The 25,100-nt window shown below is 34.8% G+C and overlaps 1 protein-coding gene across 1 annotated transcript in view; it reads right to left on the reverse strand.

Moving 5' to 3' along the window:
• Positions 1 to 24,692, reverse strand: part of LOC132280878 (probable protein phosphatase 2C 55) — a 46,445-nt gene extending 21,753 nt beyond the window's left edge. Inside the window, exon 1 of the mRNA XM_059782636.1 lies at positions 24,618 to 24,692. Within this exon, the coding sequence (XP_059638619.1) occupies positions 24,618 to 24,692 (75 nt within the window). The remainder of the gene's footprint in view (positions 1 to 24,617) is intronic.
• Between the last annotated feature and the right edge of the window lie 408 nt (positions 24,693 to 25,100).

Consider the following 25,100-nt stretch of genomic DNA (forward strand, 5'->3'; position numbering starts at 1 on the left):
ATATATTCCATTCAGCAAGTAATGGGATAATAGAAATTAAAATTAAATTAAATTATTTTTTTAAAATACCTGAATTAAATTTTTTTTTTTAATACCACTAACTTTAACTTCTATTCCTGAACGTAAAAAATAAACCCTATTTTAAAACAAAACTAACTTTTTAAAGACAAAAATACCCTTTAAATCTTTTTTCATTACCTTTCTTTTATCTCCTCCCTCAATCTATATATATATATATATATATATATTTTAGTGCCTTTATTTCTTTCTTTTTTATTTCAATTGTCGCCACTAGTTATTTTTTTCTCTATTTTCTTTATTTTTTTCTAAATTGTTATAAACTAGAAAAAAAAATAAAATAAAATAAAATAAAAGGGAGGACCGGAAAAAAGGCTATTGGCAACAATTTAGAAAGAAAAAAAAAAAAAAAGGAAATAAAGAAAAATATGAGGGAAAAAAATAACTAGCGACAATTGAAATAAAAAGGAAAGAAATAAAGACAGTAAAAATATGTATATATATTACACGTATGTAGATTGAGGGAGATACAAGAAAGATAATGAAAAATGATTTAAAAGGTAATTTTGTCTTTAAACGATTAGTTTTGTTTTAAAGTAACTTATATTTTTCACATTCCTTGATAATAGAGAAAGAGTAATTAATGAGACTTAAAGTAGTCAATGAAGAAAGCGACTGTGAAAGCATTCCTCTTTTTATAATTATAATTTTGGTTTCATATCTTAAAACAAAATTAAATTCGATAATTTACGAAGATAATTCCAATTCCATAAACTTCATTTTGAGTTAATTAATATAAAAATAATGGGGTTTTCTTTTTTTAAGGAACTTGCAATCGATTGCTACTCCCGGCGATCAATCGTACCTCCTGGCTAATAGCCTGTTTTATTCCCGTTTTCGCCCCATCTTCACCTACTAAATGGCTACGGGATTTAATTATTTTGGGGCTTATTTCTGACCTGTTTTGGGGTCCAAGGGGTTTGTAAAAAAGGGGAATTAAACCACTTTGTAAGAGTTAGCTAATTTTAGATATTCTTGGAAAGAGAAAGTTAGAGATACGTATTAGGGTTTTGAAGTGGAGGCAAATAAGATCTCTAGAAGAGCCATTTCTCTAAGGTTTCAAGCATCAAGACAAGGAAGAAGAAGATGAAGCAAGTCATGAAGATGGATATCGGAGCTACCTTAACCACATCTACACCTTCCATGAGTGGCTAAACTTCTTCTTAGGGGTTGGATGAGCCCTAAGCTTGGAATCTAAATCCTTATCTTTCATCTTTTTGAGGAATTAATGTTGCAATTGATGCTATAGCCTTGTGTATGTAATGAAATTTGGGTTTTCCTATGATTTCTATTGTTAAATTCTTCCTAATAATTTTTTATGTTGGTTGCATGTCTATGTGCATGTGATTAATTGAGGATTTGGTGATGGTTATGCATGGTGGTGCTCTCCCCTAGGTGTGCACAAAATAATGCACAACACCTTGAGTTTGGAAATTAGTGTCAAGTGGGCATCATAGTTAAATTTATAAACCGCTTAACACCTATACTATGTAGTATGAGTGAGAAGAGGTTGTCCCAAGGGATTGGAGTCGTACTTGAATATGAAAATGCAACTAGGGTCAGTAGGTCGAGTGATCAACAAATGGTTGGTTGGTTAAGTAAACTAGAGAGTAACTAAATTAAACTAAGTGATTGAATGTAACAAGAGTAAGCAAGAAAGACAGAGAGATCTTGGGGTTTAGAGGTCACCACCAAGCAATGCTTTTCTACACTTCCAACTAGTGATTTGATAAACGCCGAATATTGCATATTCAGACACCCTTATTTGCGTTAGTTAAGTCCATTATTTGATTATTTTATATAGATTATCTTCATTTGTATGTTTTTTTTTTTAATATTTTCAGGTTTGTTTCCCAAAAAGGAATAAAAATGATGTTTTGATGAGTTCTTGAATATCAAAGTGTGCAATGCTGAAGTTTACAGCTTGGCAGCAGTGGAGTTCGACTTTGCTCGTCAGTTTTGACCTAACAAACTTGAGAATTGGACTTCTATTAAAACATAGAATACTTAGATCATTGAATTAGCTTTCCAAATCATCAAACGGTTCATCATTTGGAGTTCAGAGCAGGGAGTTATGGCCTTTTTACCAAAGGTGCGCAGAGCTGAGGAACATCCGCGGGCGCCCGCGAGAAACCAGCGGGCACCCGCCAAAACGGGCAGCGAGCTCGTGCGCCCGCGGGTGCCAGCCAGTGCACCGCGGGCCCCCGCCGATCTGCAAGTAGCAGACCACCTACCCCTGTTTTTGGGCTGCATTTTGTCCCCTATGCATTTTGTGTGGTCATGATGGCTTCTAGGGAGTTGGAGCTCGGGATTGTGTGGTTAAAAAGAGGATTTTGTCAAGATAAGAGGGGGGAGACCATGTATATGGATATCTCTCATTTTTTTTTAAGGTTCTAGAGAGAGAAAGGAGTGTTCTTGAGTTCTTGGCTTGTGGGTGTCCTCTAAGCACGAAAATGGAGGGGGTTTTCATCTCTTCTCCTTCTTCTCTTGCATCCATGAGCAACTAACTCCCTATCCTAGGGAGATGATGAAACCATTCTTTTGTAAGCATGCTATAATCTTGTTTTGATTTGGGGAATGAAGTGTTTATGTAATCTTTTCATATTCTAGAGACTTACACATGTTCTTCAATTCAATAAATGATTGTGTTAAATGTATTATCTTATCTTAGATTGTATATTTTCATGATTATAGGGCTTACATCTCCTTAGTGAGAATGGAGATGAGAATATGAAATGGTTTTAATGGCATGTTGTATGGAAGATTTGATAGACCATAGCTTAGGGTCTCCCTTTTGATGGATTATTTTTAGCTTTTGACTTCATGTGCACTTATCACACAAATTAAGGACTTTGATGGTTCATAGCTTAGGAAGGATATTTCATGTTATACCTTAGTTTAGATAGATAAATTATATTAACCTTTGATAGATTATACTTAATTCTTGAATGTGTGAACTTCTTGAAGATATTGTAGTTGTCTTGCATTTCTACATATCATGGTTACATATATATTTTGTCCCCCAAGTTATTTGCAAGCAAGCATGTTTATATAGTTGATGGTGAATTCACTTTCTTAGACCTCTCTTTCTAGATTTCTTCCTCTTAAATTCCTTGCATTAATCCAATCAAACTCTATACACCTTCATCATTTTTAAAGTGATTTTAGACACCTTGGTTGCCATAAACTAGCAATCCTAGTGGTTCGACTTACCCAACCAATAGCCTTATTTTACAATGATTTGTGCTATTGCAAAATGGGTTGATTTATAATTGTAATCGATCTGTCGATCAATTTTTAGCACCGTTGCAGGGGATTGCAAACGGTTTTGTGACCGAGGTTTTAAAAATTACTTTTGGTTTGATTGTGAATATTGTGTTTTGTGGATATTTTCTTGTTCGGTTTTGATTATTGTTGTGTTTTAAGTGTTTTAGTGAGATTCTAGGTACCCAAGGCTTGCCGAGGGAAAATTGAGAAAATCGTAAGTCTAGAGGACTCCCGGTAAGTTTTTCAAGGTTCTAGTCTCACAAATTGTGAATATCTTGCATGTGTTTAACTTAGTGTTATTTAGCTTGTGAAGCCCTTGTCGAAGCTATTCCTGTTTTACTGTTTTACAAAGTATCGGTCCTTGTCGTGGCCATTTATTTTTTATCATATTGATAATTGAGGAGAAAGGGATCATTGCATGTGGATGTTTTGGTGAAGGGTTGTTGTGTATCTTGTTTGTGTTGTATATATTTTGTGTGAATTTAACTTAATGTATCTAAACAAATGGCTGAATTAGTCCTAAATGGAGGGTAATTATCTTCCAACTCAATTTTACATACCACATGAGTTTTGTGCATATTACTCTAGTCATACACATCATATAAGAGATTGTCCTCCACCGGGACAATTCTTAGATTTTTACCTAGAGCAACCAATTGAAAATTTCTTTGAACCGGGTAATGATCCATATTTTAATGGTTATGACTCGGGTTGGGGAGATCATCAAAACTTCTTGTGGCATGACATAGGAAATTCAGCCCCACAATCTCATGGGCAACATTTTCACTCCAATTTTCAACCCAATGATCATTATTTCCAGCCCTCTTCTCTTTTTCCACCATCTCAATTGGATGAGTTTATTGCTGCCAACAAACAAATATTGGAGTCTATCAACAAGCAAATGACGGATTCCAACAAACAAATGTTGGATGACATTGTTAGCATGCAATCCACCGCCTATTCTCATTCCCAATCTAGAGTTGAGTTAGATGACCAAATAGCCCAAATTCAACAAATGGTTAATGCTCTAAATGATGAAAAGGAAAAAGAATTTCCAATTAAATTTGTGGCCAATCCAAAAGAAAATTCTATGAATGATGAGATTACTCCTAGTAACTTTCATCATGAGAATGATCAAATGGTTACTATATGTGAAAATGAAGAAATAGTGGTTAAAGATCAAATTGTTGCCACGCAAAAAATTGAAGAATTTGTGGTTCAAAATGAGGAAATTAATGATGAAAAGATTGTCTCCCTTGAAAATCCAAATCAACCCCTAAATAATCCTTTGCTTGATACACCTCCTTTAATGGAGGATTCTTTAAAAACTTGCTTGGCTCATTTCAATTGTGAGGATTTTGATGTTGACAATTCCATTTGGGAGGTAAATTCTTTACTTGATATTCCTTCACCCATTCACCCTCTTCCTTGGGCAACATCAAATGTATCTCTTTCTTGGGAGCTTGCATCTCTTCCCATTCCCTCACTTAAGTTATCTCAAACTGTTGAGCCCGAACCACCGGATAAGTGTGAGGAGGATGTTAAAAGTTTGAAAGACAATTTTCCGGGCATTCCCGTGCTAAATATGATCTTTCACAAACCTTTGCTAGGTGTGCCCTCACTTTATCCACCTTCCCATAATCTAAAACAGCCCCTAAATAATCCAAAGTTCTTCATTGAGGAATAAGAGTGGGTTGAGGTCTTTCCTTTACCCCTTTTCAATTTTTTTCTTCAAGCTCTTTTTCCTCTGTTTTTAAAAGAACTTTCTTATTTGGGGAAGTATAACTTTCTAGAGAGACTTGGTGTAGGGTAAACCCTACTTTGAGATTCGTCTAGCTATCAACATTAAATTTAGCACTCTTGGGAAGCAATTCTTTCAATTCCAAAGCCTCCCTCTCCCAAAGTTGCTTTAGCCAATAATTTTCCAGAAATTAGCTAAGTTTAACCAAAATGTGACCTCTTCTGGAATTGTCCCAAATCGCATTCCAAAAATCACATTCAATTTTCTTAGTCATTTTAAGGTCTCAGTACCATTTGCGGAATTCTTCAGGGTCATTATGGCAACTTCTCGTATAATCCAAAAATCACGAGACATTCGGCTTCTAAACTATCACTTTTGCATTTGAGATCCAAATCCCGTTCCACAGCTTCTCTACGGTGTTTAGGGTCCATTAGAGCTTAATTTTCATATTAGAGACGCCTTCAATCCCAGCTTGGCCTTTATAGGCCAAAAATTTACTACAAAAGGCAGCTTTTACATAGGCCTGCGGGCGCCCGCCAGAATCTCGCGGGCACCCGCCAAATCAAGCAGTGGGCTCGTCAGTTCCGCGGACGGGCGCCCGCCGTTCCGGGCAATAGGCTCATGCATACCTGCGGGCGCCCACCTAGCGACCGCGGGCACTCGTCACTGTCGCTGTTCATTTTAAAATAAGCATATCAAACCCATTTTAAAACATTCCATCCCTCTCCATCTCTTTCAACGTTCGCCCCAACCTCTCCATTACTCTTTTTCCCCCTCATTTTCTCCTTCCTACTTTATTTTCATTACCAACCCTTCTCTCCATCATTTTTACTTCTTCCATCTTCCATACCACTCCATCATCAGGCACAAAGGGCTATTGGTTCCTCCATTGTTGATAAGTTTTCTTATTTCCTTCTTTTTCTCTAAATATTTGATCAATGGAGGACGGGATTATATGTGTGGAAGATTTGTAATTGTTTAGGAGTTGTAAATTGCATTTGCAGGGCCAAAATTTTCGGGTTTTCTCATCTCTAATCAACCTTTGGCCCTCTTCCTTTTTTGTCGTGCACACCAGTTGTTCGACGAATTGCCCAAGACAACTTCATCTTTCTAAATGGCACCACTTTTGGCATTAACTTGTTGCTGATTTTGTTGTGTGCGGATTTGTGTTTTATGTGGATTTTTATCTTTCAATAAAATTCATCTTTGTGTTATTAATTCTGTTTTAGATTTTCTTAAGAGACCTATGTTTTTACATATATATATTAGTTGTGTTTTGACAGGTCTTCATGTCCAAGTTTGGGGGAAGATCATTTTGGCATCTCATCATGGGATTGCATGCGGCTCCAATGTCAGAGTTGCCTCACTCACTTGGTATTATTGTTCCTTTTACCCCTTATGCTCTTTATTTATACATTGTTGTCTTCACACATTGAGGACAATGTGTCATTCAAGTTTGGAGGTATTGTGTATTGTAGAGTGTTTGCATTTGCTATTTTGTTCAAATAGATTTGTATAAAATTGAAAATTTTTAAAAAAATGGGAGCAATGATTTTCGAATTTTGGAATTTGTTGGAGATTGAAGCATGTGTTGAATACTTTGTGTATAGATGTAAATGATAGTGTTGAAATGAAGAAAATCTGAAATGAACATGTGGATTCAAAATGGTTTGTATAAATACTTCAATTAGATTATCTTTGAGTATCATTCTCTTCTATGCTTCACACTTCACATATGCACACCAAAAACTTAATTGTGAGGTATGCAACCCGATGTACCTTGACCATGACTCAGTTGATTTGAATTGATGACCCTAATGAATGGATACCTTTGGCATGTTGAAATTAAAAAAAAAAAAAAATGAAGTTGAATAATGATAATAACTAGTTTAAGTTCGTAGCCTTGCTAACTCGAGTTATTAAGCCTTAGGAGTGTCTTTGCACTTAGCACCCTAAAGCCATCTGGTTTGGGAGTTGCTGGCCTAACACTTGCTACATGGGTTAGTTAGAAAGCTTAAGGGACTTAGGCATTGCACGGTCATTCACAAAATAAAAATAAATAAATATGGTTCATTGGAGTTCGTAGCCTTGCTGACTCGAGTTATTAAGCCCTACGAGTGTCTTTACACTTAGCACCCTAAAGCCATCCGGTTTGGGAGTTGCTGGCCTAACACTTGCTACATGGATTGGTTAGAAAGCTTAAGGGACTTAGGCATTGCACGACCATAATATGTATTTAAAATAAAAAATAAAAAATAAAGCAACAAAAGTTGTGTTTTGAATAAAATCATGCCTCAGAGACCTCATTTAAAAGGAAATTTAATGAATTGAAAACTTGTGTTCTTGAAATTGGAACAAGAGGGTAAAAGCTGCATATTGGGAATCCGGTTCACTTTAAATGAAGCTAGAGATGATTTCTATTATAGATATGACAATTGAAGTATTTATATAGACTATGATGTTAATTTTTGAGAGTTGAAAGATGATTAGCAATTTTATTCTATCAATGCTTCATATACACGAGGTAGTCTTCATAATGATTCCATCTCCAATGTTCTCTATGTTCCTAGTTTGCAAATGAGCTTTGTGCATCTTCATGCACTATGTTTGATGTTTGTGGGTAACATTCCTGTTAAACCCTCATGAGACTTCACTCGTCCTCTAGGGACGTCTAGGGGTTTAAAAGGCTTGTTGCACATACTAAATGCAACCGTCGCTCTCACGAAAGAGGAGATTTGTTGTCATTTCATTAAGTATTTTCATTCTAGTTTTGCTAAGGGACTAGTAAAATGTAACTTTGGGGGTGTGATAAGTGCCGAATATTGCATATTGAAGCGCTCTTATTTGCGTTAGTTAAGTCCATTATTTGATTATTTTATATAGATTATCTTCATTTGCATGGTTTTTTTAATATTTTCAGATTTGTTTCCCAAAAAGGAATAAAAATGATGTTTTGATGAGTTCTTGAATATCAAAGTGTGCAATGTTGAAGTTTACAGCTTGGCAGCAGTGGAGTTTGACTTTGCTTGTCAGTTTTGACCTAACAAACTTGAGAATTGGACTTCTATTAAAACATAGAATACTTAGAGCATTGAATTAGCATTCCAAATCATCAAACAGTTTATCATTTGGAGTTCGGAGCAGGGAGTTATGGCCTTTTTACCAAAGGTGCACAGAGTTGAGGAACATCTGCGGGCGCCCGCGAAAAACCTGCGGGCGCCGGCCAAAATGGGTAGCGAGCTCGTGCGCCCGTGGGCGTCAGCCAGTGCACCGCAGGCTCCCGCCGATTTGCAGGTAGTAGACCACCTACCCTTGTTTTTGGGCTGCATTTTGTCCCCTATGCATTTTGTGTGGTCATGATGGCTTCTAGGGAGTTGGAGCTCGGGATTGTGTGGTTAACAAAAGGATTTTGTCAAGATAAAAGGGGGGAGACCATGTATATGGATATCTCTCATTTTTTTTAAGGTTCTAGAGAGATAAAAGAGTGTTCTTGAGTTCTTGGCTTGTGGGTGTCCTCTAAGCACGAGAATGGAGGGGGTTTTCATCTCTTCTCCTTCTTCTCTTGCATCCATAAGCAACTAACTCCCTATCCTAGAGAGGTGATGAAGCCATTCTTTTGTAAGCATGCTATAATCTTGTTTTGATTTAGGGAATGAAGTGTTTATGTAATCTTTTCATATTCTAGAGACTTACACATGTTGTAAATGTTCTTCAATTCAATAAATGATTGTGTTAAATGTATTATCTTGTCTTAGATTGTATGTTTTCATGATTATAGGGCTTACATCTCCTTAGTAAGAATGGAGATGAGAATATGAAATGGTTTTAATGGCATATTGTATAGAAGATTTGATAGTCCATAGCTTAGGGTCTCCCTTTTGATGGATTATTCTTAACTTTTGACTTCATGTGCACTTATCACACAAATTGAGGACTTTAATGGTTTATAGCTTCGGAAGGATATTTAATGTTATACCTTAGTTTAGATAAATGAATTATACCAACCTTTGATGGATTATACTTAATTCTTGAATGTGTGAACTTCTTGAAGATATTGTAGTTGTCTTGCATTTCTATATATTATGGTTACATGTATATTTTGTTCCCCAAGTTATTTGCAAGCAAGCATGTTTACATAGTTGATGGTGAATTTACTTCCATAGACCTCTCTTTCTATATTTATTCCTCTTAAATTCCTTGCATTAATCCAATCAAACTCTATACACCTTCATCATTCTAAAAGTGATTTTAGACACCTTAGTTGCCATAAACTAGCAATCCCAGTGGTTCGACTTACTCGACCAATAGCCCTATTTTACAATGATTTGTGCTATTGCAAAATGGGTTGATTTATAATTGTAATCGATCCGTCGATCATGACTAATGAGGGTAAAGTGTGCTGCAAAATTTGTGTGTATGTGCTTGGTTGATTCAATTAGCAAGGGTGACCAATTTAAGCATACATTGTCTAATCAACATGTGAAAAGCACAATATATTAAGTATATATTGTCTAAATAGCATGTGAGAAGCACAACATATCTAGTAAGTCATTAATCCTTTCATTAAGTTCACAAGCCAAACACACCACAACGTTAGAGACATATGCTACTTGCATTCAAAAGTATGGAACATCAAACAACTGGCATGGATTGTCCTCTCATCTAACAATTATGCTATCACTACACTACAATTAAACTAGTGGCATGAAATTAAACTAACTAAGCTAAGGGAGAGATATAATCCATCAATAAGTGAGCATGGACCATCTAGAAAATCACAAGAGCATTCTTTTAAGCACAATGTTTTGACAATCCCTAAATCCATAGCATTAATACACATAGACATGCATCAATTACACAAGAAATAGAGGTAAACACATGAACATCTATTCTAGCATACATAGACATATGGATAGAATGAAATGATTGATTAGAAGCATTAAATCACATAAATCATTGAATAAACAAGATGTATATGTATAAAAGTGTCAAAACATTAATTACAACAATAATCCCTCAATAATACACAAGATTAAGATATAGAAAGCATGCTTGGGGCTAACTCTAGCCCCAAGAAGATGTCTAGCCACTCATGGTGATGATGTTCCAACCCTCAAGGGCTAATTCCATGGTTTAAATCTGCTCTTTGTTGATGAAGAGTCTCCAATGGTGTCTCTAGCCTCCTCCTCCTCTAAGCTTCCTCTCCAAAAGATGATATGAAAAATTAAATTGGCTCCCCCTTGAAAAAGCAATTCTTATCCTTATATAGGTAAGTCAAAATGACACCAAAAATGAGCTGGGGTCGTGCACACAATATTCCCTAATGATTGGATAAAGGACAACTTTCAATGAGATGGAATTTTAACTTTTTCGCACTGGAGGAAGTTCAATCGATCGAACCTCGAACTTGGATCGATCAAAGGTAAGTGAGATCGATCGAAGGTAAGTGAGATCAATTGAACTTAGGCTGGATCGATCCAACTGGATGAGCTTTTTGGAAAAAGACAAATTCGAGATATTTATGGGAGATATTTATGGGAAAAGGATAAAAGTGGTTAATGGGTGGTACAGCTGTGGATAAGATCAATTATTTGAATAAGGATAAAAGTGTTTGATCGATCAAAGGATGGTGTTGGATCGATCGAACTTTTGGAACTTTATGCTTTTGGGTCAAGGCTTGGATCTATCTTGAAGTGCTGAGATCGATCATTGTTCGATCGATCGAACCTTGAACTTGGATCGATAGAACTTTGCTGCTTGCCACCTTTGGCTTTATTTGCTTGCTTCTTTCTCCACTTTGCTCCTTTCTTTGATTAATCCCAGAATTGCTTCAATTAAGCTCTTATTTGGCTTAGTTAGCTTATTTTTGGGATAAGTGCCTGAAAAAGGAAATAATACGAAATCAATCTAAAACGACAAAGTAAGATAGATAAAGGTACTAGAATGCCTAAGGTTAAGGGGTTTAAATACGCACTTTTCAGTGCTCTTCACATGGATTTCATTAGATGCATTTGTTGATTAATTTAATGGATTATACTTATGCTTGATGGCTTGCACTACACCTTTAGTTTTATTGTCTTAGCTTAATTGTAGTTTAATTGCATTTTAATTCTAGTTAGGTAGACAATCCATGCTTGAATTTGATAATTCATACTTATTGTTGCAAATTGCATTACTCTCTAGATTGATGTGTGCTATAATTGTTGATTAATTAGATGGTTTATGCTTATGCTTAATAAATTGCACTACACCTTAATTCATGCTTGTAGTTAGGTAGACAATTCATACTTGAATTTGATATCGATGCACATTATTGCAATTAGTAGTTATATTTTGTTACAACGTGATTTGTCCCCAATTAGTTGAAGGCATGTGGTTTAGTTAATGAGCTTAGCGGTGATTCATATGCCCTAAGACTCCTCTCCTATCTCTTACACTCTACTCATTTTAGTTGAATTTACATTGCATGTTTTTAGTTTAATTGTAGTTTAATCAAACCAAACCAACTCTCTTTACAATCTCATTAGCACTAAAGTTCAATTTGATTCTAGCACGTGTTCAATCTCTTGGGATGATCCATTCTCATTATACTTCATTGTATTAGTGTTAAGTGGATTTTATAAATTTTAAAAGGTCATGCCCATTTTGACATTCTCTAGATATTCAAAAGTACATTATTTTGTGTACACGCTCGGGTCGCATCATATTTTTGGTGCCGTTGCCGGGGATTAACGGTTTTGTTGGAATTAAACTAGACAATAGTGTTTATTTGATTGCTTATTATTTTTATTTCTTTATTTTTATTTTTATTTCTTTCTTATTTTCTCTTCTATGTTCAATTAGGTACTTGACTACTGGGAAAGCAAGCATTGGATCTTGACGTTGTTGCTTGGGACCTTTGTGAGCAATTCTTGAAACTCTTATAGCTTAATTGTTCATTGCTATATGCTTGAGAGATATCCCTTGTTGAGGCTAATTACATTGTTATATTTTTGTCCAAGCATCGGTCCTTGTTGAGGCCATTTACTTAATTGTTATATGCACTGGTCCTTGTCGAGGTCAATATTTTCTTGCATTGGGATTTTGAGTGTGAATGGAGGAATTTATAGATCCATGTTTTGGGGACCATTACACCCCTTCTCCTTATGACCCTCAATCATATTATAATCCATATGAAATTAAGTCCAATGCACTACAAGCATCATCGTCTCACTATGAACTTGATCATTCTTATGATCCTTCTTATGACTACTACCTTCCCCCACCATTCTATGATGAACCAACTACATCACCTTCTAGGTACTCACACGGATTTAAAGATAAAGTGTTAGCTCTACTTGATGCATTTAATGCACACACACAAATTCTTCCTTTGCATTCTCAAGCCATAGCTAAGCTAGAAGTTCAAGTTGAACAAATAACAAATGAGCTATCTCGTATAGAGGAGGATGAGGCAAGTGAGTAAATGGCAAGTACTCTATCTTGTATAGAGGAGGAAGTGGCAAGTCCGCCAATGGCCAATCTAATAGAGCACAACATGATTTATGAGGACATTCCTTGTAATTTGGATCATAAAGTCATTGAGGCCACCTAATAGAGTGAAGAGACGGTGATTCATGTAGAGGAAGAGAAAAAGGATAAAGAGAGTGTGTTTCCTAATAATTCAATTGAGTCTTTGAAAGACATTGCCTTACCAATTAACAAAGGAAGTAATTCTTTGAATTTACTTCAAGAGTGCAACAAAGATGCAAGGCCGCCCATTATTTGTTTTATTTTCAAGACTGTGGATGAAAGGAAATAAATCGCATCTTCTATATATGTTCAAGTTATTCCTTACGGAGATGAGTTCATTGTTGTGAGAGAGGATTCAATGGGAAAAATTGACAAGAGGATAAATGAGGATGTTTTCTATCTAGTTTTTGATAGTTTTGACTAGTGAGCCACCCCCACATCTTGCTAGAGATGTTAAACACTAGTTTTATAGAGTTTTCCAACTCTATTTCTCCCTCATTTCTTTTTATTTTTCATTCTTGCGTCGTCTAAATAGTTCTATTGTGCTCCATTGAAAAATTTCAGGCATTTAGTGCCTTTACAAAATTTTGCCTTTGAAAAATTCTGAAATTTTTTAAATTTTCAGCAATTAGTGCCTAGGCAGGTACGATCGATCGTAGAAATTTATGATAGATCGTATAGCAGGTGCAATCAATCGCACCTGCACACAGTACGATCGATCGTAGAAATTTATGATAGATCGTATAGCAGGTGCAATCAATCGCACCTACACACAGAAAATTTTTGCTTGTGTACGATCGATCGTGCTTGCACAAACAGATTTGGCCTTGAAAAAGATCTCAGGTATGGTCGTTCGTACCTGAGTACGATTGATCGCAACTTTCTGTAATCGATCACACCTGTGCATAGTGCTAAAAAAAAAGTGTTTTTACTTGTATTTTTCATTTTATTTTACTTGCATTTTTATTTGCATTTTACTTCTTTCTTTGTCTTTTATCTTTTGCATCTTGCACTTTGTTCTTGCATTTTTGTTTCTTTATTTTTCTTTTCTCTTTTGCATCTTGTATTATGTTTCTTTACATGCTTTCATAAAAAGAAAAATATAAAAAAATATTTTCACCATTGTGCCCTTATGTGTAGTCATGCATATTTTCATGTTTTATCTATGGTTTGATCTCATATTTATCTATCATTTTGTTTTATATTGCCTTAGAGTGCATTGTTTGTTTATCTTTATCCCATTTGATATTTGATGTGAGTTTGTTAGTATGGTTGTTCAAATAGGTTTTGAATCCAAGTTTGGGGGAGTTGTCTTTCAAATTGGATAATTGCCGAGCTTCATAGGCTTTTGCCACCATGGTATACTCTTTCCATCTTTTTCATTGTTCGTGTTACTCAAGAATTGACTCTAGAGGGGGGGTGAATAGAGTCAATGGCCAATTTTCGTAATTTATAGAAATACAATTTCTAATTAACAATATAACCTATTGTGCAATAATCAACATATGAAATCAAGATATGAACGTAAACAATTTATAGCACAATTATAAAAGAGATAAGGGAAGAGAAATTGCAAACTATAACACGGCGATTTTTGCGAGGTTCGGAAAACTCCTACTCCTCGGCTCAAGATCCCTCTTGAGACTTCCCAATCCAATATAGCTTCTCCTTACGGGTGGAGAGCAAACCTTGATTAGAAGTAACTCCTTGCTAAGAGAAAACCTCTCTTAGTCTTCCTTTGGGTCACACCAACCCTTACAATATCCTTGCTAAGAGACCACCTCTCTTAGTTTTACATAGGCCACACCAGCCCTTACAATTTCTTTGCTAAGGGAAACTCTTCCTCTTAGTCTTACAACAGATTTGTAGATAGAATTTGTAGTACAAGAAATCCTCTCAAGAACTGATAAAAATCAAACCTCATAATAGAGTATATATGAAGTCAAGTGAAGCTCAAACTCTAAGTATGAAATGTATGAGAGATGATGAGGAAAAAATGTAGAACAAAAGCTCTGTATAATGATAGAGCAAAAAGCTCTCTTGGATGCACTTGAATGAATGTTCTTGAATGCTCTCTTAAGTAGTATAATAGAGCAGAAACTCTATGAAGATTAAAACAAGAGCAAAAGGCCTTTTGATCTTTTACTAGAATCTCTCAAAAATAGAATAAGTGTGAAATGAGAGAGAAGAAGATGAGAGAACAAAAGCTCTCTTGAAATGTAATATTATGTCCCTCAAAATGGTGGTGTTTTTGCTTCAGCAAAATGAGCCTTCCTTATATAGACAGCCGTAGCTTAATATGTCTGTTAGAAGTAGTTGGAAGACTTAAATGCAGATAAGTGCCGTTGAAGATTCAAATAATTTAGAAGAGCCGGCTCTACAAAAAATTGGAGGAGGCTCCAATAAATGGGAGGCGGCTCAAATAATTGGGAGGCGGCTCCAATTCACAAAATGCATTCTACGACACACAATTTGGCTACTGGAGTGCAAAGAGGCGGCTCCAATAAAAATGGGAGGCGGCTCCAATTGATAAAATGTGCTTGCTTTAGTTTTCATGGATGCAACACATTGTTTTGGATTTTGACAGAAAATGGCATGACTTCAAATGGACATAACTCAGTCCATGAAACTCCAAATGAGGTGAAATTTAAGTCTAAATTTATTGCGTTGAAGTCAGCTTTCTAAATCCACTGGCCTTGCTCAAAAATTATAACCACAGAAATGGTTATGGTCATTTTAGTGCAACCTGGTCAGAATTTTCGCAGACTAGAGATATGCATTTGGTAATGCTCATATCTCATTCAATTCAAATCCTTTTTAGGTGAAATTTGAGTCTAAACTCAAGAGATCGAAGTCAGCTTTCTAATGCACCTAGCCTTACTTAAAAATTCCAACTACAAAAATAGTTATAGCAGTTTTAGCATAGGCTGGTCTAGAAATTTTCTGGGCTGAAAATTGCTTCTTTTGAGATAACCATCTTTCTAGCACCTAGGACTTTGATGAATGGTTCAATTTAGTTCAAGACCTATTTCTAAGAGTCTAGGGACATATAAGGATGATAAATATCAAGTTCATTGTGTCCTAGAGTCATTTACTAAATTATGGCAACAAAGGCTTTAAAGATGAAATATTAAGTTCAATGTCTTTTCCTTTTCTTTCTAGACACCAAAATAAATCTTATGATTAATGTGCATGGTCCTAGCATTTCTAGCTCAAGTTGCGAGTTCTTTCAAAGCTTATGTAAGCTTGAACTAATCCTTTTTTAGAAAAGATTTCGTATGACAATATCTATGAATGAAGTGCAAAGTCTATTACTAAGGATATAAGAATATGTGAATGATGATAATATGCATGATCCTATAGAGATGAGCTTCAAATGGATTCATAAATACTTTGACATTGAATCCAAAACACTCACCATCCTATCTACCCCTTTTCTTCATACATTGTCCACGATCGTTTAGGCTTGAGGTAGTATTGCTTTCTTTCTTCTTTTAAGTCACTTTCTTGCTCATTGAAGTCCAAGCTATCTTTGGACATTGCATTTTGTTCCTTGCAACTTCATGTCTTCATTGTATCCATTTCTTTCCTTGATGTGATCTTGAATAATGGAATACTTTGAATGATCTTTAGTGCTTCATTGAGGTCATTCTTTGAATGTGAATAATCTATATAACACTCAATGTAAACATTAGTCCTTAAAGACCATTAATGGTTTGTTATCATCAAAACACCTAGATTGTCATTGGATGAAATCCTTAAGGTCAACAATCTCCCCCTTTTTGATGATGACAAAACATTGATGTGTTCATAAGCAAATGGAGTGGCATTTGAAAAATGCTCCCCCTATCAAAGTGCATTCATTGAACATAATGTTATAAAATGGCATGCTTGATATATCATAAATCATTTTAGATCATTTAACACATCACATTTCTCTCCCCCTTTGGCATCTCAAAAAGGTGGGAGTTCAAGACATCTTCTTTTAGTATTGATCATTTAGCATAGAGAATTGACATGGTAACGTAATGATAATCAAGAATTGGCAATAGTAGTTGTTACTATAATATGTTTTAGGATGAAACATATAAGCAATTATATCATAAGAGGCCAATTTCATTAACTACATGAGTTCGAATCATCATTTAAGGTTCAGGTCATATACAAAAGTATATATAATCAAACGTGAAACAAAAATGAAGCATAAACTAGAATAAGCCTAAAGGCAAACAACCTTTTAGAGGCAAATTTTAGAACTCAAGACTACTTCTACCCTAATATATTTCTTCACATTTGATATCCTCAAGAAAGAGGGAAATATCATCAAAATCATGAAAGTTCATAGGAATGAATATAATGACCAGTAAGTCATTTTAAGACATGTTTAACAAAAAACAAGATAAGTCCTTTAAGCTTAATATAACATGTAATGTTTATACATAAGAGATTATTGATAATCTCCCACTATGAACATGCTCCCATCATATATTATTCAATGATTGTCTAACTAATGGAACAATGAAGCAATGACATAACGTGATAAGATAAAGAGTTGAATCATGCTAGCAAATTCAAATCACATAATCCAAAATAAGCCACTTTTTATGAAAATCTTCATATAAATAATTATGCCTAAGGATAATCATAATTATGCCAATTGTTATCAAGAATGACCCATAATACCTACTATGATGTAGATTTTCATAGTATAAGAGCAAAGTAAAAAACATAACAAAAAAATTGGTTTCTCTAGCAAGCCATTATAGAATATTCACCAATGATTGATTAAAGTGATGAAAACTTCAACAATTTTAAGGAATGCATTATAAATTCCTATTCTTACTTCTCATGAAATGGCTCTTCAAAGAAGATTTTATCCTTGAGGATCTTAACAGAGGACTTATTTGATTTCTCATTATCTCAAGTCCATATAAACATTTTTAAGTCTGAAAAACCTCATTTCATATATGCAAGAAGTGATACCAGTAAAATGTAGATACGCAATTAGAATCACAAAAGCATATAAATTCAATAGAACCTTGCAACACACTGCCCAAATGAACCATAAACAACACATGTTTATAACTTATTCAAAGATAAATTCAAAACAGATGGGGTTTGATAATAAACTTTATGCAATATGTCTCTAAAATTTGATCTATATATAATGAATTAATAGATTAAACAAAAGACACATGGTAGTTTCTGCATAAATACTAGAAATTTGGAATTTTCAAAAGGTAATTGAAACCATAGATTAAGCAATTCTCATTAGAATGAGTCTTTTACATGTGAGAGAGAAAAGCTACAGTGTGTACCAAGGTTTAGTGAATGATGGATTAAAAGTGATGAATTTCAAAAATTAATCACTGAAGGTTCATCTAAAAAGCTAAAACACAAGAACTTTAAAGGAAATTTGATGAAAGAAACTTACTTGTGAAGATGCCCAAGAAAGATGAAATGTTGCTTAGCCAAAATGCTCTCTGGAATGAAGATGGTTTATTTAAAAAAAAAGCCTACTGCCGAGGTATTAAAATGAGGGACAATGGATTGGAGCCGGCTCATGTGGAATTGGAGCCGGCTCTTGATTTTTGGAGCCGGCTCTTGATGTTTTTGGAGCCGGCTCTTTTGAGTCTTTGAGAGATCCCGAGACAAAGAAATTGGATGCAGGTTTTGGGGAGCCGGCTCATGAAATTTGTTGATCCGGCTCTAGAGATGCCGAGAGCATGAAATTGTGATTTTCTTGGATGCAGGTTGGAGAGGCGGCTCTTGAATGAGTTAATCCGGCTCTTATTCTCTGTAGAGACGGCTCTTAATTAGATTAGAGCCGGCTCTGCTACTGCTACTTCACTGCATGACATTCTGCTCTGTGATCATTCTAATTTCCCTTCTAAGCAAACAAAATCTTTCCTCTTGGAGTGGTTTTGTGAAGATGTCAGCCAATTTGTTTTCCAGTATTTACAAATATAAGATCAATGTTGCCCTTAGAAACATGATCCCTAAGAAAATGGTATCTAATTTCTATATGCTTTGTCCTTGAATGCTGAATAGGATTTTTAGAAATGCATATTACACTTGAATTATCACATTAGTCATCTAAGCTAGAATAAATTGTTATTTGAATAACTTATTCCCAAGACTAAATTGTCAAATAGATATATGAATTTTATTTTTATAATACTTAAGGAGTTTTAATCCTTAGAAGAATTCATGTTTACTCAACATGCTAAGTTAAATCATTTTGCATGCTAGTGGTAAACATCTTTGCGTAAATCATGAATGTTGATTCAATGATAAAATTTAAGTGCAATCAACATATTTTCAGCAATGGTTTTGAAAGCTATAATATATGAAGATATTAGTTTGTTTCAAAAGCCATCATTCTTTAGAAAACCACAAAGCCTTTTGAAAGGAGCTCTAGGAGCTTATTTTTAAACACATAAGCTAGAGTTCATTTTAAACATGTAGTGCAATTTAAATCCGTGTGGTTTATTTTTAGAGACCTTTGAATTTAAAGTCACTTAAAAATGCATTTGATAAAAATCATTTCATGTAAAAACATATAGCATTTTTGTTCCTTTAATCAAAGTCACATGTGCACAAAGTCATTCATTCAATTCCTTCTTCAAGGTTGAAGACTTGGAGAGATATTCTAGCCTAGTTGCCAATGATGACACACGTTAACTGTCATGATGTGAATGAAAAGAAACATAGATAAAAGTTTACAACTTTAAGAGAGAATCAGATCTTTATCAAGCACATATAGAATGTTCTCCAATAAATGATCACTTGGATGATGGTAAACACTTCAACTCTTAGGAAGGCATTATAAGTTCTCATTCTTAATTTTTAATGAGATGGCTCTTCCAATGAGATTTGTTCCTTTAGGTATTCAAGATAGGACGTATATGATTTATCATTTCTCAAGACCATCTAAACCTTTTCAAGTTGAACAACCTCATTTCTATATGCATGGAAGTGACACAATTAAGTATAGATAAAACATTTAAGATCATAAAAGCATATAGATGACTTTTTATACATTGCCACTTTAATATATTTGATAAGGTTCACATGAAATAGCATTGATGGTCTACATTAGATAATGTATGCTTTCATTTTATGGCATATCTTCCAATAAATCTTTCACAAAGATTTGGCAAAGTTAATCTAAAGATCATTTGAAAGATGGAGAATCATTTTATGTTAGCATGTTCATAACTCATATGCCAAAACAAACTACTTTTATGCAAAATATCAATACATAGACATTTTTATATCTATTAGGAACAAGTAGCATATCAAGAGCATCATGCTTAGAATTTTATGATTGAATTCTTCATATAAAAGCATATTAATGAGAAAGGAATTAGTTACCCATGTTACTAACTTCATTAGCTTGGTGGTAGTTTCTCAGAGTGATGCATCCTTTCCATTTTGTGATTGAGAAATTCTTGGCATGATATTTCTTTTGTGCTCTAGGCACCAACTTGAGAATCCACTTGTCCTTGCCCTTGAAGTTGTTCCCAAGAGTGATGCTTCCTTCATAATCCTTAAATGATGCCCTTAAGTAACCCTATAAGAAAGGGTTGCATATTCTTCTTTTGGTACCCAAAGTTTCTTGGGTCCATATGAGTTACCAAATCTTCTTTGACCTCAATTTCTTTCTATATAAACAATCATGAATCATATGTCCTAATCTTTTACAATAATTGCATTTAGAGGTTTGGGTACCACTCTTGACAAAATGATCATACAAAGGCCTTTTTATTCTTAACAAACATGCATCTTTAGTGTGAGGATTATATTGTATCTCATTTTTGAAAAAGACATCTCTTTGATTTCTAAGTATAGTACTCAAATTCTCTTTTTCTTTGGTAAGCTTTGCTAACATGTCACTTTGATCATGAATTATCTTCTTTAAAGACTCATTTTCGGGAATAAGATCAATTGATGAAGATTCTTTAGAAAATATACATTTCATTTCATTTTTCAATGACTCATTTTTAATTTGAATCTTTTCTAATTTTTGCACAAGATGATGATTTTCCTTTTTCAAAAAGTCATTTTCCATTTGAACTTTTTCATGTCTTTGAAGGAGATCCTGGTTTTCCTTTTTAAAGGAAGCACATTTCACAAGCATGTTTTCTAACACACCTTGTAATTCTTTAAATGCATCAAGTAATTCATTGTGCTCATCCACTAACTCATTATAGGAAATATTTACATCAAAATCATCATGGTTAGAATTTACCTCATCTTTGTCGGCCATGAGACAAAGATTAACCACCTTTTTTATGCTACTTACTTCTTTGCTAGAAGCTTGGAGGTCTATACTCTTCTTTTGCATTGCTTCATTTTCTTCACTATAGGAATAAGAGTAAGTTCTACTAAGAAAGTTCAAATGATTAGTAATGTTAGTAGAACTAGAATGCATCTCACTACTTGATTCATTTTCATTTATGATGGAAGACACGTCTTTTTCAATAAGCATAGGCATATATGATTCCTTACCACGAATTGATCCTCTATATGCTAATTCAAGTGAGTTCCAAATTTCTTTAGCCGTTTTACAAAAGATAATTTTATTGAACTCATTTTTGCTTAATGCACAATAAAGATAACATGTGGCTAAAGCATTACATTGAACTAATCTATGATCATTTTCATCCCATTTACTTTTTGATTTAGGATTTTTATTCCCTTCAATAACTTTGGTTGGGATATGATCACCAATTTCAATAACTTTCCATAAATCAATATCAATACTTTTTAGAAAGGCTTTCATTCTAATTTTCCAATAGATATAATCATTTCCATCAAAACAAGGAGGTTGATCATTGGATTGTCCTTTTAAGTGTGTGATACTACCATTGTTGTCCATGATCGTACTCTAAGATGATTAAGTCCTTTAAATAGAGTTAGGCTCTGATACCAATTGTTACTCAAGAATTGACTCTAGAGGGGGGGGGGGGGGGGGTGAATAGAGTCAATGGCCAATTTTCGTAATTTATAGAAATACAATTTTTAATTAACAATATAACCTATTGTGCAATAATCAACATATGAAATCAAGATATGAACGTAAACAATTTATAGCACAATTATAAAAGAGATAAGGGAAGAGAAATTGCAAACTATAACACGGCGATTTTTGCGAGGTTCGGAAAACTCCTACTCCTCGGCTCAAGATCCCTCTTGAGACTTCCCAATCCAATATAGCTTCTTCTTACGGGTGGAGAGCAAACCTTGATTAGAAGTAACTCCTTGCTAAGAGAAAACCTCTCTTAGTTTTCCTTTGGGTCACACCAACCCTTACAATATCCTTGCTAAGAGACCACCTCTCTTAGTTTTACATAGGCCACACCAGCCCTTACAATTTCTTTGTTAAGGGAAACTCTTCCTCTTAGTCTTACAATAGATTTGTAGATAGAATTTGTAGTACAAGAAATCCTCTCAAGAACTGATACAAATCAAACCTCACAATAGAGTATATATGAAGTCAAGTGAAGCTCAAACTCTAAGTATGAAATGTATGAGAGATGATGAGGAAAAAATGCAGAACAAAAGCTCTGTATAATGATAGAGCAAAAAGCTCTCTTGGATGCACTTGAATGAATGTTCTTGAATGCTCTCTCAAGTAGTATAATAGAGCAGAAACTCTATGAAGATTAAAACAAGAGCAAAAGGCCTTTTGATCTTTTACTAGAATCTCTCAAAAATAGAATAAGCGTGAAATGAGAGAGAAGAAGATGAGAGAACAAAAGCTCTATTGAAATGTAATATTATGTCTCTCAAAATGGTGGTGTTTTTGCTTCAGCAAAATGAGCCTTCCTTATATAGACAGCCGTAGCTTAATATGTCTGTTAGAAGTAGTTGGAAGACTTAAATGCAGAAAAGTGCCGTTGAAGATTCAAATAATTTAGAAGAGCTGGCTCTACAAAAAATTGGAGGAGGCTCCAATAAATGGGAGGCGGCTCCAATAACTGGGAGGCGGCTCCAATTCACAAAATGCATTCTATGACACACAATTTGGCTACTAGAGTGCAAAGAGGCGGCTCCTATAATTAGGAGGCGGCTCCAATAAAAATGGGAGGTGGCTCCAATTGATAAAATGTGCTTGCTTTAGTTTTCATGGAGGCAACACATTGTTTTGGATTTTGACAGAAAATGGCATGACTTCAAATGGACATAACTCAGTCCATGAAACTCCAAATGAGGTGAAATTTAAGTCTAAATTTATTGCCTTGAAGTCAGCTTTCTAAATCCACTAGCCTTGCTCAAAAATTATAACCACAGAAATGGTTATGGTCGTTTTAGTGCAACCTGGTCAGAATTTTCGCAGACCAGAGATATGCATTTGGTAATGCTCATATCTCATTCAATTCAAATCCTTTTTAGGTGAAATTTGAGTCTAAACTCAAGAGATCGAAGTCAGCTTTCTAATGCACCTAGCCTAACTTAAAAATTCTAACTACAAAAATAGTTATAGCAGTTTTAGCATAGGCTAGTCTGGAAATTTTCTGGGCTGAAAATTGCTTCTTTTGAGATAACCATCTTTCTAGCACCTAGGACTTTGATGAATGGTTCAATTTAGTTCAAGACCTATTTCTAAGAGTCTAGGGACATATAAGGATGATAAATATCAAGTTCATTATGTCCTAGAGTCATTTACTAAATTATGGCAACAAAGGCTTTAAAGATGAAATATTAAGTTAAATGCCTTTTCCTTTTCTTTCTAGACACTAAAATAAATCTTATGATTAATGTGCATGGTCCTAGCATTTCTAGCTCAAGTTGCGAGTTCTTTCAAAGCTTATGTAAGCTTGAACTAACCCTTTCTTAGAAAAGACTTCGTATGACAATATCTATGAATGAAGTGCAAAGTCTATTACTAAGGATATAAGAATATGTGAATGATGATAATATGCATGATCCTATAGAGATGAGCTTCAAATGGATTCATAAATACTTTGACATTGAATCCAAAGCACTCACCATCCTATCTACCCCTTTTCTGCATACATTGTCCATGATCGTTTAGGCTTGAGGTAGTATTGCTTTCTTTCTTCCTTTGAGTTACTTTCTTGCTCATTGAAGTCCAAGCTATCTTTGGACATTGCATTTTGTTCCTTGCAACTTCATGTCTTCATTGTATCCATTTCTTTCCTTGATGTGATCTTGAATAATGGAATACTTTGAATGATCTTTAGTGCTTCATTGAGGTCATTCTTTGAATGTAAATAATCTATATAACACTCAATGTAAACATTAGTCCTTAAACACCATTAATGGTTTGTTATCATCAAAACACCTAGATTGTCATTGGATGAAATCCTTAAGGTCAACAGTTCGCATTTCACATTGAGGACAATGTGCGGTTTAAGTTTTTGGGTAAGATGGCTTTGTTGCATTCTACTTAAAGTTTTGAGCTTTAATTGAATGATTGAGATTTGAGATCCATTTTAGCTATGATTTTGATCTTTTGAGGCCTATGTTCCATTGAATTGAAAATTTTCATGACTTGAGAGTTCAATACTCCTTATATGCCTTTAGATGCCATTTAGGAGCAAATTTTTTAAAACTTTGATTTCATGTTTGCTTTTGTGGTCTACATCTTCTTGTTTGTGAGAATGCTTTGAAGATTGATTCTAGAGTACTACAATTGCACATGCGCACACTAGCATTCATTTATGAGGTACATGTTTAGTTGATTATTGTTATGGTTATATCCCAATTGAGCTAATAGGCTTTGAAAGCTTTTATTCTAGACAAAATGACCTTACATGCTAATAACAAACCCTTTTACTGAGTAGCCGGGATTCTCGCCTCATTAAGCATTGAATTCTTGCGTCGAAAAGTGAAGGGCCCAAACAATTTTCCAAAAAAGAAAAAAAAATGTGAGCACTTCTTACCAAAGGTGGGGAGTCAGGAAATGATAGATGAGTTGATTTGAGCTTGTAAGTCCTTTACAACCTCCCCTCCTTAAAAGGATTTCGGCCCTGAAATCAAATCATACCTGAAATCGCGAACAATCCGGGATATCGAGAGCGAACCTCCTACTCGAGCTCCCAAGTAACCTTCTCGACCCCATGATGTCTTCACAAAACCTTGACCAATGGAATGGTCTTATTTCGTAAGACTTGCTTTTTTGGAGTCAAGAATCTGGACTAGACCCTCCTCGTAGGTCACATTCTCATTAACAATAACATTGGTCCACCTCAGAACATATGATGGATTCAGCTCGTACTTCTTCAGCATAGAAATGTGGAAAATGTCGTGAACTCTATCCAAATGTGGCGGCAATGCCAGCCGATAAGCAACCTCACCAACGCGGTCCAAAACCTTGAACGGTCCAATGAACCTAGGAGACAACTTAGCACTCTGTCTCATAAGCCTTTTACGTGGAGAAATCTTGAGAAAGAGGCGGTCTCCTACCTCAACAGATAAGGATCTCCTCCTTCTGTCATCATAACTTTTCTATTTACTCTGAGCCGTAGCC

This window comes from Cornus florida, unplaced genomic scaffold (assembly GCF_030987335.1).
Source record: "Cornus florida cultivar Cherokee Brave unplaced genomic scaffold, ASM3098733v1 CherokeeBrave_3.0.0_Hap2_Chr11, whole genome shotgun sequence".
Lineage (NCBI taxonomy): Eukaryota > Viridiplantae > Streptophyta > Magnoliopsida > Cornales > Cornaceae > Cornus > Cornus florida.